This window comes from Globicephala melas, chromosome 3 (genome assembly GCF_963455315.2).
Source record: "Globicephala melas chromosome 3, mGloMel1.2, whole genome shotgun sequence".
Lineage (NCBI taxonomy): Eukaryota > Metazoa > Chordata > Mammalia > Artiodactyla > Delphinidae > Globicephala > Globicephala melas.
Window position 1 is genome coordinate 154,955,304 of NC_083316.1, and position 13,702 is coordinate 154,969,005.

The following is a 13,702-nucleotide window of genomic DNA, read 5'->3' on the forward strand; positions in this document are numbered from 1 at the left end:
TGGCCTCACAAGACAGGTTGCTGGTTTAACCAGCTGCTCATCCTGGGCATCCTAAAATTGACCTCAGGTGCTGGACTGCCGGGTTGAACACCTGTCCATTTGGGCATCCTGGACTTGGCCTTGGGCACCAGGATACCGGCCTGTCTAACCATCAATCTTGGGCATCCCAAACTTAGCCTCTGGATTCAGGTTGCCATGTCAACTAGTAGTTTGCTTTAGACATTCCATACTTGGCCTGGGGCTCTGGGTAACCAAGTCAACCAGCTGTCCATCCTGGGCCTTCTGAACTTTATGTCAAATGCCAGGCTGCCAGGTCTACCAGCTGTTTGTTCTGGGTATCCTGGACTTGGCCAGAGTTTCCAGGCTGCTGAATAGACTGGGCTATTCATTCTGAGCCTCCTGGGTGTCCAAGACTTGGCCTTAGACTTCAGAGTCCTGGGTCAGCCAGCTGTCCACCCAGAGGATCCCACCTAGGGTGCTGGGCTGCTGGGTCAATCAGTTGTTTGTACCAGTTTTCCCAGACTTGGTCTTGGGCACTAGGCTGCTGGGTTGGCGAGTTATCCATCCTGAACTCGGCCCTGGGTGCCAGGTTCCAAGTGACCAGCAGTCTGACGTGGGCTCCTGAGCATCCAAGACTTGGCCTCAGGCACTGGGCTGCCAGGTCAATCAGCTGTTTGTCTTGGACATCCTGGACTTGGCCTTGGGCACTGGTCTGCTGGGTTGACTAGCTGTATATCAGTCCAATTGCCTTCCAATTCTGATGAAGTCCATTTGTTTTATATTTTGTTGCTTGTACCTTTGGTGTCATGTTTAAGAAACCATTGCTAAATCAAAGGGCATAAAGATTGGCCTCTATGTTTGTTTGTTTGTTTTCTTTCCCCTAAGGGTTTTGGAATTTTAGCTCTTGGATCCATTTTGAGTTAATTTTTGCATATGGTGTGAGATAAGGTTCCAACTCCACTTGTTTGCATGTTGAAAACTGGGATATCCAGTTTTCCCAATGCTATTTGTAGAAAGACTGTTTTTCCTTCATTGGATGGTCTTAATGCCTTTGTTGAAAAATCCACTGGCATGGGTTTAATTTTTAAGTCTCAATTTCTATTCCATTGATCCTGCAGCTTGACTGAATTCATTTGCTAGCTCTAACAGTTGTGTGTATGTGTGTGAATTTTTTAGGATTTTCTACATATAAACTTTTGTCATCTGTAAATAATTTTACCTCCTACTTTCCAATTTGGATGCTTTTTGCTTTGCTTGCCTAATTGCTCTGGCCAGAGCCTCCAATGAAATGAATGTTGAATAGAAGTGGTAAAGGTGGATGTCTTTGTCTTGTTTCTGATTTTAGGAAGAAAGCTTTCAGTCTTCCAAAACTGAACATGATGCTAGTTGTGGGGTTTTATACATGTCCTCTATCATGTTGAGGATGTTCCCTTTTATTTCTACTTATTGAGTTCTCTTATTCTGAAAGCGTGTTGGCTTTTGTCAAATGCCTTTTCTTCATCAGTTGAGATGATTGTGTGGATTTTTCCCCCCTTCATTTTACTAATGTGGTATAGATTGCATTTCATATATCGAGCAGTACTTTAACCCCTGGGATAAATCCCACTTGACCATGATGCATAATCCTTTAATATGCTGCTGGATTCTGTTTGCTAGTATTTATCAAGGATTTTTGCATCTATACTCAAGGGGGATATTGGTCTCTAGATTTTTCTTGTGAGATCTTTGTCTAGCTTTTGTATTAGTGTAATGTTGCTCTCACAGAAATCCTAAGTGTTCCCTCCTCTTTTACTTATTGGAAGAGTTTAAGAATTGGTGTTAGTTTTTAAATGTTTGGTAGGATTCACCGGTTTTGTAATTTGTGTGCTTGTTAGAATTTTCCCATTTCATCTAGAGTATGCAATTTGTAGGTGTATAATTGTTCACAGTTTCTTATAAACCCTTTTATTCCTGTGGGGTTGGTAGTGTTGTCCCAACTTTGTTTCTGACTTTAGTTACTTGAGTCTTCTCTACTTTTTTCTTAATCAATCTAGCTAAAGGTTCATCAATTTTTTCATTTTTTCAGAGAAAAAACTTTTAGTTTGTTGATTTTCTCTATTGCTGTGTTGTTCCCTATTCTATTCATCTCGGCTCTAATATTTATTTTTTAGGTTTACTTTGCTCTTTTTCTGGTTCACAAAGGGCATCTTCTAACTGACTCCTGGCACTAGCTAGCCTCAGGATCACCCTCTCCAGGGTGAGCTAAAAACTTACAGACTGGAGTGGCCCAGGCCAGACAGGCACCGTGCTCCCAACGTGACAGCCCAGGCCACCTCCAGGCTTGTTTCACCACTGAACCTCTTCTGGCTGGGTATGACACCTAACAGTTGACAGGCTGACCTGGACTCCTGTGGACCTTCTTACTGCCTTAGTTGCCTTCTGCTCTCTGGGAACCAGAAGGCTAGTTAAGTTTAGCTGAGGAGCACTACCAATGGGCACAGTGCCCTGCCTGCTGCCAGATATTGCCCTCTGTACACTTCTCTCATTGCTTCACAGGTACCAGTCGTTGTCATCTGTGCCCACAGGCATCCCAGAGCACTCACCCACCCAATGGGTCTGACAACTTCAGTTCTATCTTCATGACTTACAGCACCTGCCTGTTACCCTCCCAGGGGTCCTGGCCCTGCCTCCCACCGCGTTCTCAGGCTAGATTCCATCAAGGCCAACTGAGAGTGATGGACTTACCTACCCCCCTCCCCCAGTAGAGGAGAGACCCCACTTCACATACCTTGCTGTTCACCAGGTGAGGGGCAGCTGAGTCCCACTGATGTTGTCTGGTGCCACTGCAAGTGCCAGACACCAAGGACTTTATGAGACCACAGGAGATGGGGTCAGTGGGAAGGGAATAGTTCAGAGGAGGTGAGAGGGTGATTGATTTTTTTGTATAAAAGGTAAAAAAAAGGTTTACTATAGTTGTAAATAGCAAAAGCTGTACTGGAATATTATATTAAAATCCCATTTCTACTATAGCCTGGGAGTTGTGGTTTTGTTCTTTCATTTCTTGTGTTTCAAAAGAGATAGATACTCTCACTCTTCATTCAATAAGTCTTTAGGGCCATCAGTTTATTGTATGTGGGAGAAGTAGGAAGGGCCAGCTACCCTTCTCTGAAGGACATGCCCAAGTCCATCTTTCACAGAGATGTTTGTTTCAGTATCATTAAACTGGGCAAGGAGCTGAGAAAGCCCCTCAGAACTCAGGGGGCTTGGAGGGAGGTTGAAGGTACTTTCACAGGCATAGCAACAACCACTGAAAACTGGGCATCTTTAAAAGTAACTCTTGCCAGGACCATTTCCTGTCCCAGGACAATGGCTGCTTTTCTACACTCTGGCGAGAGCTTTTTGCTTCTCTCGCTGAGGTATCTTTTGACCACCAATTAGGAAACTGTAGGTCAAACTCTGGAATTCTATAAGCCCTAAGTGGGGAAAATGGTAAAAAAAAAAAAAAAAAAAAAAAAAAAAAAAAAACAACATGGAAAGGAAAAAGCCAGAGGGAGATTATTTGCAAACAGACTGAGGGCAGGCAGGATTTTTCATCATCCCTCCCCACCAAGGTCAGCACTTTACCTAAATTTGAATACTCCTCTGACTTCAGAATTCCTTTTCCTGCTTATTTCTTATCCAGGGGAAAGATTTGTGATGCAGAATTTAGGCCTATAGCTGGGTGTCATTCTATAAGCATCCCTGCAATGCCCTGTATAATTGTTTTAACCCAGAAATGCCCTAGATGGCCCCCAGTCCACCATCAGGTACACTGATCAGGTACATCAGGTCACTCCTCTCTGGCTGGGGCCTGATGAATGTACTTTGGTTATGTCAAGGGGATGTCAACCTTTCATGTCGGAAGGGCTAAAAGATGCAGCCTGATAAGCAGGGGAGGAGGTGTACCACCAGGACCAACAATCCATAGGCAGCACAGACACAGCTCTACCAATTAAACACTAGAGTGCTTCCAATCTGGGTGGGAAACACACACTGCCCTGCACTCACCTGAGTGCCCTCCTGGGGCTTCTCCCAGGATTGGAAGCTAAAGGGCTAATGCCAGGCACAGGGAGGGAGCCCCTGAGACCCTATACAGCCTTCAGCCTGCACCCTGTCACCTATTTTCAGTAACATCCCCTAAATATACAGCCTATAAAGGCAAGAGACAGATGAAATGCAGGGCAATTCTGAGTTACCTTTTCCTCCGTGACGGCTCTGTCACTCAGACACAGAGCAGGGCTCACCTCTGCCAGGCCCTAAGTGATTTGTGCAAGTGACTGTTGAATGCAAGTGGGAGTGCAAGAAGCGGACACAGAATAGAGCAAAATGGAGCAAATGGTTGTTGAACTACAGATAGCAATTGCAAAGTTGATTATTGATGGCTTAGTGGAATTAGGATGGCGCAGAATGTGCAAGGAAAGATTGATAAGTTGACAGAAACGTGCAAAAGAGTAGTTGTTTTGCAGTGAGTGCGCAAGCACTGACTTAAATGGCACACAGTGGCTGTATAGGAGGGGAAGCTGGAAGAATAGTGAAGAGTAGTTGATAACATGGCCCCAGGGAGTATTCAGTGACTCTTGCAGTGGGTGCAACAAGACTTTGTTGAATAGCACACAGTGGGTGTGTGAGAATAGAAAATTTGATGGTGAGCATGGGAGGAGCAATTGTTAAATGCTGCAAGAGTGTGCTGGAGTGAAAGTGGGATGCACATGCATAGATTGGCTGTTGAACTGCACATGGCGAGTGTGTACACACTGAATGGCAGAGGTGTGCAAAGTGTGAAGTCAAATGGAAATGACAGTCATTGGCTTTTGAATTGCACAGTGAGTGAGCAAGGAGACACTGGTCAATATCATAAGAAGTGGGCACTGGATGAAGCAGAGTGACCAGTGAATACGCGGGGAGTGATTACAATGGTGCATTTTATGTGCCAGTGTGGTCAGGTCATGGTGCACAGTTGTTTGGCTAAATGCCAGTGTCTGGATGTTGCTGTGAACTCAACAGACTTTAAGCAGATTACCTTCCATAATGTGGGTGGGCCTCATCGAATCAGTTGAAGATCTTAAGAGCAAAGGACCTAGGTTTCCCAAAGAAGCATTTCTGCCTCTAGACTGCAACACAGAAACCATGCCTGAGTTTCCAGCCTCCAGACTCAAGACCGCAAGGTCACCTCTTCCCTGGGTCTCCAGCCTATCCTGCAGATTTAACAATCAACAGCCCTTAACACCTCTCTTTCTACACATACTCTATTGGTTCCATTTCTCTGGAGAATCCTGAAACTCTGACTATTGGGTGTAATATAGGTGTGCAAGAAGTGGAAACTGGATAGTACATACAAGTGTAAAGAGTCTGCAATGACAAAAAATTCTGGACGGGGCAGAATGAGTGCACAAAGAGTCGTTGTTGAATCAAACACTGTTTGCAAAGTGACTTTAGATGGCGGATAGTGGGTGTTCAATGAGTTGAAGTAGTATGGTGCAGAACAGGTGTATGAAGTGTGGAAGAGGCCCAGGTTCCAGCTGGCCTTTTGGGCCCTACCTGGCCTGCAGGGAGACCTTGGGCAAGGCCCTCTCCCTCACTGGGTATGCAGCTGCTAGGGTTGGCTTAGTCTCTGAAGGGGAAAGGTGGTGCTGTAGCAAGCAGGAGGGGGATGAACTCACTGGTGCTTTGCCTTGCCCTACTGGCAGCACGGCCCAAGCGGCACGTCAATGATGTACCTATGACACTTGCGGGGCTTGCATGAAGGACAGCACACGAGGCCTAGAGCCCTGACCAACAGACATCCTTGGCTTAGGATCCTGCTGGGGAGGAGGTGGGCACAGGTGGTTCTAGTGTGGGATAGAGACACAGGCCTTTGGTCTTGGGGCTGCCTTGGGGCCCAGACCCTCCCACTGATGGTCTTGCTCCAGTGGGAGATGTGTGGACTCATGCAGGGATGTGGTGCTACTGCAGAGGGGGCCCTGCCAGACGAGCCAGCTGCCCTGCACTGCTGAGGATGGGAGGCCTGTCAGCTTGGATGCTGGCCTTTGCTGAGGGAAGGCTGGGGGGTGGGGGAGAAGAAAACCTAGCCACATGCCACCCCCACTCCTGAGTCCCCAGCACATTTCCAGCCTCCTTGCTGTGGGTCCAAATGACCAACACCTCCCCATGCACCCCCCCTCACCGGATCCAGTTCCCAGTCCTGGCTGGGCCTCACGAGGACAAGGAGCCTGGACCCTCTGGACAGGCATCGGGGCCCCAGGGATGCCAAGAGACAGCCAGGACATATCAGACCCCAAAGAGCAGGAATTGTGCCTGGGACGCCGAGGTGACAGTTCAACAGGGAGGTGACACATCCCAGGCCACAAAGGAGGACAGAGCTTTATTTCCAGAAGGGACCCTTGCACAGGGTGACTGCCTTCCACACTGGTGCCTCCAGGGTCCCCCAAGGATGTGCTGCACCCGATCCTTGCAGCATGCACTAAAGGGATGTGGTGGTGGCCACAGCCTCCTCCAGCTGCTGTAGGAGCTCCTCTGGCCGTGGTGAGAATGCACTGGTGTCCACTCTCTGGAAGTCAGGGTGGGCCACGACGGACTCCAGTACCTCAGCTATGCGGCAAATGTCAAAAGCGGCCTGCTGGGGGCCCAGCCTGGTGCCCTTGCCGCCCTCCACCTTGCCAGGACCCATCCCCTTCGCCAGGAGGAGAAGCCTCCTTTCAGCAACGACCTTGAGGAAGTGATAAAATTCCTCGAAATTAATCCCGGAGCAGGACTTCATGATGACCTGGGCCAGAAAGAACAACCAGTGAGCTGCTGCTCACTCACAGCTCTAGGCAAGTTCTGCTGACCCTGCATCGAGTCTAGGCTACAAAGGGCCCTGAGACACAGTCCAGTCCTCGAGGATGGAGACACTTGGGGGCCAGCCAGTGATCAAATGGGTCTGAGTCCTGCAGCCTGAAAGCCCCAGAACCCTCACTCAAATAGGTAGGCCTGGTTGCCACCAGGCCCCCAAGACTACAGATCTGACCTTAGAGACCACACCCTCCCTTAAGATTGCAGGCTGTCCTGGGGCTTTTCCATACCCTCCCCACACTGACGCCCTGGGCCAGGTGAGCACCCTCTTGCCCTTGACTGTGGTCCTGGTTCAGGTGAGCCCCCTACCAATCCTCCCACTATAGATAGCCCTGGTGAGCCTCATCCTGTGCCCCCCTCCTGCTCAGACCAGTTGTCCCACCTGGCAGTGGTGGTGCCAGTCGGGCATGCTGTCCCTCCACTCAATGATCTCCTGCTGCACAGCACAGAGCTCCTGCTGCAGAAAGTGCCACATGTTGGCCAGGTTACAGCCGTTGACCCAGTTGTGGTTGATGGAGATGGTGTCCTCCTGGAAGGGGTAGGGCACAGGCTGTCCCCGTGAGCCCACAGGGGGCACCATCCCCTCCCCGTCCTGAGGTCCTCTCAGCTTTCCTCCGCTGGGAGGAGCTGCTTCCATCTCCCAATGGGAGCCAGCAGAGAAGAGGGAGCTGGGATCATTTGAATCCACAATTAGCCCAGAATGGGGCTCCGTAAGGGCTGGGACACCACAGTGTGTGGATCCCTTGCCCACTGTTGCCCAGGAAAGCAACATGGGAGGGAGGGAAAGAGGCTGGGGGCCCTCAGCAGTGCTGCATGCAGGGAACCAATATAGCCACATGCAGTACCAGCCTTGCCCATGGCCTGCCCCATCCCATACCCAGGCTCTCCCAGAGGGACAGCCTGCCCACTCTATGGGATCAGGGCGGGTGGGCTCAGCCCTCTCTCTGCAGGAACGCATTTAGGAAGGTGCCGAGGGCAAGAAGAGCTGCTGAGCAGGCCAAGGGGCACAGGTGAACGGGGGTAAGAGTCAGCTCAGTGGAGCCCTGTGGCCTGTCTCCCTGACCCATCTGGGCCACAGCACATGGGGTAGGGAGTGCCCAGCATACCAGGTTGTGGACTTGATGGTGCCACCCACTGGGCACAAACACCATCTCGCCTGCCTCCTGTGTGACCTCCAGTGGGGGGCTACAGTGATCTCGCATGGGGTGTAGGCGGCTATCCAGGAGTGTGGGGGAGGTCACGTCGTAGGGCAGGCTACCGTGGCAATCCCGCAGGGCTTCTTCTTGCCCCGGTGGGAAGAAGAACCACTTTTTCCTCCCGCAGATGTTGACGGACCAGCTGAAGGAGCGGAAAATGTCAGCATGGAACGGCGACCTGTGCGAGAGCTTCTGTTGGTGCTGTGTGGCTTGGATGTGGGCTTTGCTTCTTCTGAGTAGACTGGCCAGGCTCAGTGGTCCCCAGCTCTCACACCTGGCCTGTGAGCCAGGTGGGAGGGCCAAGCCTCCCCCACCCCAGAACATCACACAGGAGGTGCACGAGCTCTTTCCACAGAGGAAAGAGGTAAGTGGGCTTAGAAATGCCAGACCTGGCAGCCGACTCCATTACGTGGCTAACAGGAATCTCTGAGAGGCTCTGGGCAAGAGCTGACACACCAGCAGGAAGGTTCAGGAGAGTGACCAGGGACGGGGTGTAGGATGGTGGGTGGGAGCAGACAGGCGGTTACCAGGTGCCGGTGGGCCCCATGTAGATGAAGCGGTAGTCATCCACGTCCAGGGCATCCCAGTACTCGTTGAGCCAGTCAGATGAGAAGTATATGGGCAGGGTGAACACGCCCTCCGCCGAGGAGTCCCTTTAGAAAGTGGCATGAAGCTACAGAAGTGGCTACAAGCCAACCTCCCGGCACCCACGTCCTGAGTGCATGAAATATCATGAGAGCTTTGAAATTATGTGAATGACCCCTGACCTGCCTTCTGGAGTCAGCACCAACCACCAGAAGTGGGGCCACCTCAGACCACCCAGCCATAGACCCGCCACCAGATGACCACAGCCCCAAGTAGCCCTAGCTGATCCCTGCCCAAATGACTGAACCAGAGTTGTAAGCAGATGAAATGGTTTTGGGGGTGCTGTGACACAGCCTAGACAACTTGTACAGGCAGTGACCTAGATGTTCCTGGCCACTCCCACACCCATTCCAGGATTTCAGCTTCAGGCTGAGCTGGGGTTTAAATGCATCATCTGCATCATGCTGGTTTCCAGAATTTGGGGGCCTCCTCCACTTTTTTAACCACACCAGTGACCTTGATTCTGCCGAGAAGATTCAAAGCCACAGGCCCAGGCGTGAGGACAGTCCAGGTACACGGAGGTCCTTTTCAACCCCTCACTTCCCTGGATCCATCCCCACAACCCAACCAATGGGGTCCCAAACAGAGGAGCATTCTAAACCAGCCCAAGGGAGAGTGCAGTTCTACCAACAACATGGTCACACAACACTCTCGGTCAGAGCCCATGACAGGGGAGAGCCTTAGTAGTACCAAACCACCAGTAGTTCCCCAGAACACCATGCAGGTCCCTCCGCTGCCATACCTTTGTACAGTGACAGTCTCCTGCTTATCGTTCAAAACCCTGCTCAGATATCACCTCCCATGTGGCTACCCCTGCGTGCCTGATCCAGGCCTTCCTTTGTTCTTTTTATTTTTGGGTTGCCAAGGAAAACGCAAGACACTTCCTCAAGACTGAATTTCAAATAAACAGTGAACAAGTTTCTAGGATAAGTATGCCCCTTGTAATACCTGGGACATACTTATACCCAAAAAACTACTCGTTGCTTATCTGAAGCACAAATTCACAGTGCACGAGTGTCTGAATCTATGAGTCCATCTGTGCTGTTGGAATATGAGTCCGTGAAGTCTAGGACCAGAGTCTGGTTGCATCTTAGTGACTGTCTGCCGGGCCAGGTCTCTCTGACAAGTAAGAAGCTGTGTGGCAGACAGTACCAAGGGCAAACTTTGAGCAGGATGCTCGTGCCCTTCATGTACTCTTGGATTGCTCTTGGGAATCACAAGGGCCTGAATTTTTTTTTTTTTTTTTGAGTCTTAGTTCCTGCATCAGCAAAACAAGAATTCCACTGTTCACTCATTCATTAAATGAGCACCTGATCGGTGCCAGGGCCCTGTGCTAGATGGCGGGGGTCTGACTAGGACCCCCTCTCTGCTTGTGAAAAGCATACCCCTGGCAGGGGAAATGGCTACAAAACCTAAGGACCACCTCAGAGAGTGGGAAGGCCAGCAGAAGGGGTGGGGCTGCCTTCAAGAGCGAGGCGTTTCTCAGAGCACATCCTTTGAGCTCCCCAGGTGGAAGAAGCATATGGTAGTGGCAACAGATCTCGGAAGGCCTTGTTAAAGAGTTGGCATTGCTTGTTAGTGATGGAGATTTTAAATGGTTGGGGCACAGTCCTGCTTGAAAGCTCACTTGGACTTTAGCAGTGGGGTGCAGGACTTGAGGCGGGGCAGCTAGTCTGGAGACTGGCAACAGCCAAGGTGGATGATAACAGGCCTGACTTGGAGAAGTAGGTCTGGACAGGGGAGGCTGGTCCCAGGGGCATCTGAGAGAACAGGCAAAGGCTGGATGCTGCCAGTTAGATGGAGGTGAAGATGACAAGCATGGTTCTGGGCAAATGTGACAAAGAAGAGGTGAGTAACCATAGCCCATCTGTGCCTCTGCCAGGCCCACATTCCTCATAGCAACCAAGCCTGTGCAGGCATGGTGAGATGGCCATGATTGGAGAGAATGACACTTCCAACCAGGCCGAGGAAAGTGGGTTAAATTCCGAACTGGGGAAAAGATGAGTTCCTCCGTGTGCAGCCAGGGCTCTCTCAGAACTGAAAAGCAGTGCTGTGGCCAGTGCTCCAGGCTCCTTTACCTGCACAGATGCCAGTCTTTGAGATAGAGACAGCCCCGTGAAGAGGAGTAGTTTCCCTGAATGTACTCTTTCCAGTAGCTGATGTAGTCCCTGAGGGTCATGTGTTCTTTGGGGTTGGAGTTGTATTCCCGGACCCCACAATTTGCAACAGGTACAACCACGTCTCCTGAAAGGAAAGGGTCAGGGACAAGACTTTTCTGAGTCCTCCAGCCTGTCAATCCTCCCTGACCCTGTCTGCCCTCCAACTCATTGCTACACCGTCTCCAGGTGAATTCTTCTGGGGAGTGACTCATGCCTTGCCTCCCTCAAGCCCTCTGTGGCTGTCCTCATTTGCGCCCTCCCTCACAGTCCGACCTAAGAGTCTAGTCCTGTGTTTGCACTCCATGCTGTTCTTGCCCGGGGCACTCGCGCTCAGTCCTTACCATAGTTCTGAAGCAGATAATCGAAGTTGGGCTTTCCACTGGGTGTCACCCAGAGCCTCCTGCTGCCCCAGCCCTCGGTGAAGGCGCTGGAGAAAACACAGGGTAAGTTAGGGAGCAGGTAACCCTTGAAAAAGTCGGCGTAGGAAAAGGAGTCCGGCTTCTCGATGAAGTCCACGCGGTCCAGTTTCGGGCAGACCCTGCGGGGGAGACACCCCTCAAGGCCTCGGAAGTGGCTCTCGGCGAACACGCGCGCCTCCCTGTCCATCCCGGGCCAGGTTCGCCGTCCCTGGCCTGCGGGATGAGTGGGGTGGGAGTCTGCCGGGGGGATCTGGAGGGCTGCCGGGAACAGGGCGGGGCTCGGGGGGGTGTCGGAGGAGCTGCAGGGCACAAGGAGGGCTGCGGGGCGGTCACAGAGGCTGCGCGGAGTCGGAGGAGCTGCTGGGGACGGAGTGCTCCTGGAGGCCCAGAATCCGGCTTCCGGCTTCCCACTTCTCTGCTCTTTAAACAGGGAGGTGAAAAAGGAAGTATTTGTTAAACCTGCTTCCGCAGTACACGCTCTGAGCACCCGCGCCTCACAGCCCCGCGCCGGCCAGAGCGAAAGCGGCGAGGTACAGACACTCATAGGCCACGGTCGTCCCGGAGCACTCGAGCGGAACCTAGAGCCCGCGGTCTAAGTTCCTGGCCGAGCCTGAAACACGGCGAGCCAGTTCTTGGGCGCATGCTCGCTGCATTCTACGGCCCTCACCCGGCGCAGGCACAGGAGCGGCCCACAGCACGATCCTCCCAGCTCCAGGTTCCCCCGCCCCCGCGGCTTCAGAGATTGTTGAACGGTGTCGGCCCCCAGTCTTGTCGACTTCGCGCCTCCCCCGCGACTCAGGTAAGACGTGTCTCCAGTCTGCAGCTGGGCCTGTGCTCTTCCGTCAGGGTCCCTCCTAACGCTACCGCCGAAGTGAGGACTCCTCCTCTTTTCAATGCTCCAAGGACTACGGAAGGTGGTGGGATGTGGGCTGGGCTACCAGAGAGGCACAAGGGCCAAAGGTAGTGTCCTGAGGGATGCTGGGTGTCTAAGGGGATGCTGGGGACCTGGAGGGGATGCTGGGGGACTAGGGCGATGATGGAGGCCTAGGGGGCTGATGGGGACTTGGAAGGAATGCTGTAACTTGCCGGTGATGGTGGGACCTGGTGGGGATGCTGGGAGACTAGGGAGGTTCTGAGGGCCTAGGGCGATGCTGGGGACCCGGAGGAAATGCTGTGGACCCGGAAGAAATGCTGTGGACTAGGAGAGGATGGTGGGACCTGAAGGGCATGGTGGGGACCTGGAGGCATGCTGGGGGACTAGGGCAATGGTGGGGACCCGGAGGGGTTGCTGGGGGAATAGAGTGGGTCTGAAGTGAAGGTGTGGGGGCATCAAGGGTGGGGATATGAGGCTGTGCACACCAGCAGACCTGAAATGGGGGACATCAAAGAGGAACTTGGGTGGGGGTGACACGTCAGGGTCTCAGCATGTTGGAGAAATAGATGTCTTTCCTACCCATATCAATATGGAAAGGAAGAAAACAGTTTCATTACTGTATGAGCAGATTACATGCATGTAAGGCATCTTCAAGAGAGTACAGAGCTGGGCAGAACGTCACACATTTTATACACAAGGAAGTAGAAGAATGAACTGTTAAGACCTCTCTCATCTCCTTGAGGGAAAAATAGATGCACCAGTGTAGTCTGCAGCTGATGAGTGACTCCTGCCTCAGTTCTGGAGGTCCGTGTTTACTGCTCTGAGTCAGCAGGTGGTGACTGTGCCCTGTAAAATCTGAACACTGAGTTTGTTTCATTCTTGACTAAAGGAAACACTCAAAGGGCAGGGAAGGGGCAACTTCTTCCCCTTTGTTAAACAGTGAAGATGTAATCTTGTTTATTTACCCTTATAGATGGCATAAGTGAGATTCTGGGGATATGAGGGCTCTGAGCTTTGGAGCGGGGCTTGAGGGGGGACTCTTTCCAAGGGGTATGAAGCTTATGCAGAAGGTGAACAGTGAGGACCAGAAGTGGGGAAAGGCAGAGAAGGGGAGGACTAGGAAAAAGTGAGTTAGGGAGAGTCTGAAGTCCAGGTATAGGAGGGGTCTAAAGTGGGAGCTGAGAACATGGGCAAGATGTTGGAGTGGAGAGTTCGTTGCAACCAGAGCAGTGTGAGGGGTTGTGTGATTCTGTGTGCACTGTGCTCCCTTCCCAGTCTGTCTCATTGTACCTCACATGGTCAAGCTGTGGAATTCTTCATTGGGCCAGTGTTGGGCAGAAAGTTAGAATGCACTGGGAAGTTAAAATGGAGAAAAAGAGTCACCCTTAATTCCATCCAGAGATGAGCAGCTTTTGTTTCTTGATATAGAGTTATCCTTCCAGGCATGCACTCATTCATTCATTTTTTTTTCTCTTTGTCCCTCCCTGTACACACACACACACACACGCACACACACGCGCGCGCACATACACAAAGACACAGTCTCTCTTTCTATTTTAT

At 51.5% G+C, this 13,702-nt stretch overlaps 2 protein-coding genes across 8 annotated transcripts in view; one reads left to right on the forward strand and one right to left on the reverse strand.

Annotated features, from left to right (window-relative positions):
* Positions 1-4,712: 4,712 nt before the first annotated feature.
* Positions 4,713-11,906, reverse strand: JMJD4 (jumonji domain containing 4). Of its 4 annotated transcripts, none has more exons than XM_060296754.2 (6): positions 11,191-11,906; positions 10,769-10,934; positions 8,573-8,698; positions 7,956-8,223; positions 7,232-7,306; positions 4,713-6,781 (listed from the first exon to the last, which is right to left on the reverse strand). In XM_060296754.2, the coding sequence occupies exons 1-6, from the start codon at positions 11,810-11,812 to the stop codon at positions 6,479-6,481; spliced, it is 1,560 nt and encodes a 519-aa protein (XP_060152737.1). In that variant the 5' UTR covers positions 11,813-11,906; the 3' UTR covers positions 4,713-6,478. The 4 variants fall into 4 exon arrangements, with proteins under 4 accessions (XP_060152737.1, XP_030700676.1, XP_030700674.1 ...); XM_030844814.3 differs by having other exon boundaries at positions 4,715-6,781; positions 7,232-7,378; positions 7,956-8,187; positions 11,191-11,870; XM_030844813.2 differs by having other exon boundaries at positions 4,717-6,781; positions 7,232-7,378; positions 11,191-11,868.
* The window catches only part of SNAP47 (synaptosome associated protein 47), an 86,072-nt gene continuing 83,966 nt past the window's right edge, over positions 11,597-13,702 (forward strand). For 2 of the 4 annotated variants that reach the window (XR_009563525.1, XM_030844817.2), the window contains exon 1: positions 11,602-12,067. Coding sequence is in view for 3 of the 4 variants with exons in the window: in XM_030844817.2 (XP_030700677.1) it covers positions 11,909-12,067 (159 nt within the window). In the remaining variant the exon portion in view is untranslated. Of the gene's footprint in view, positions 12,068-13,702 lie in introns of all 4 variants that reach the window. The other 2 variants (XM_030844822.3, XM_030844819.3) reach the window with 2 other exon arrangements.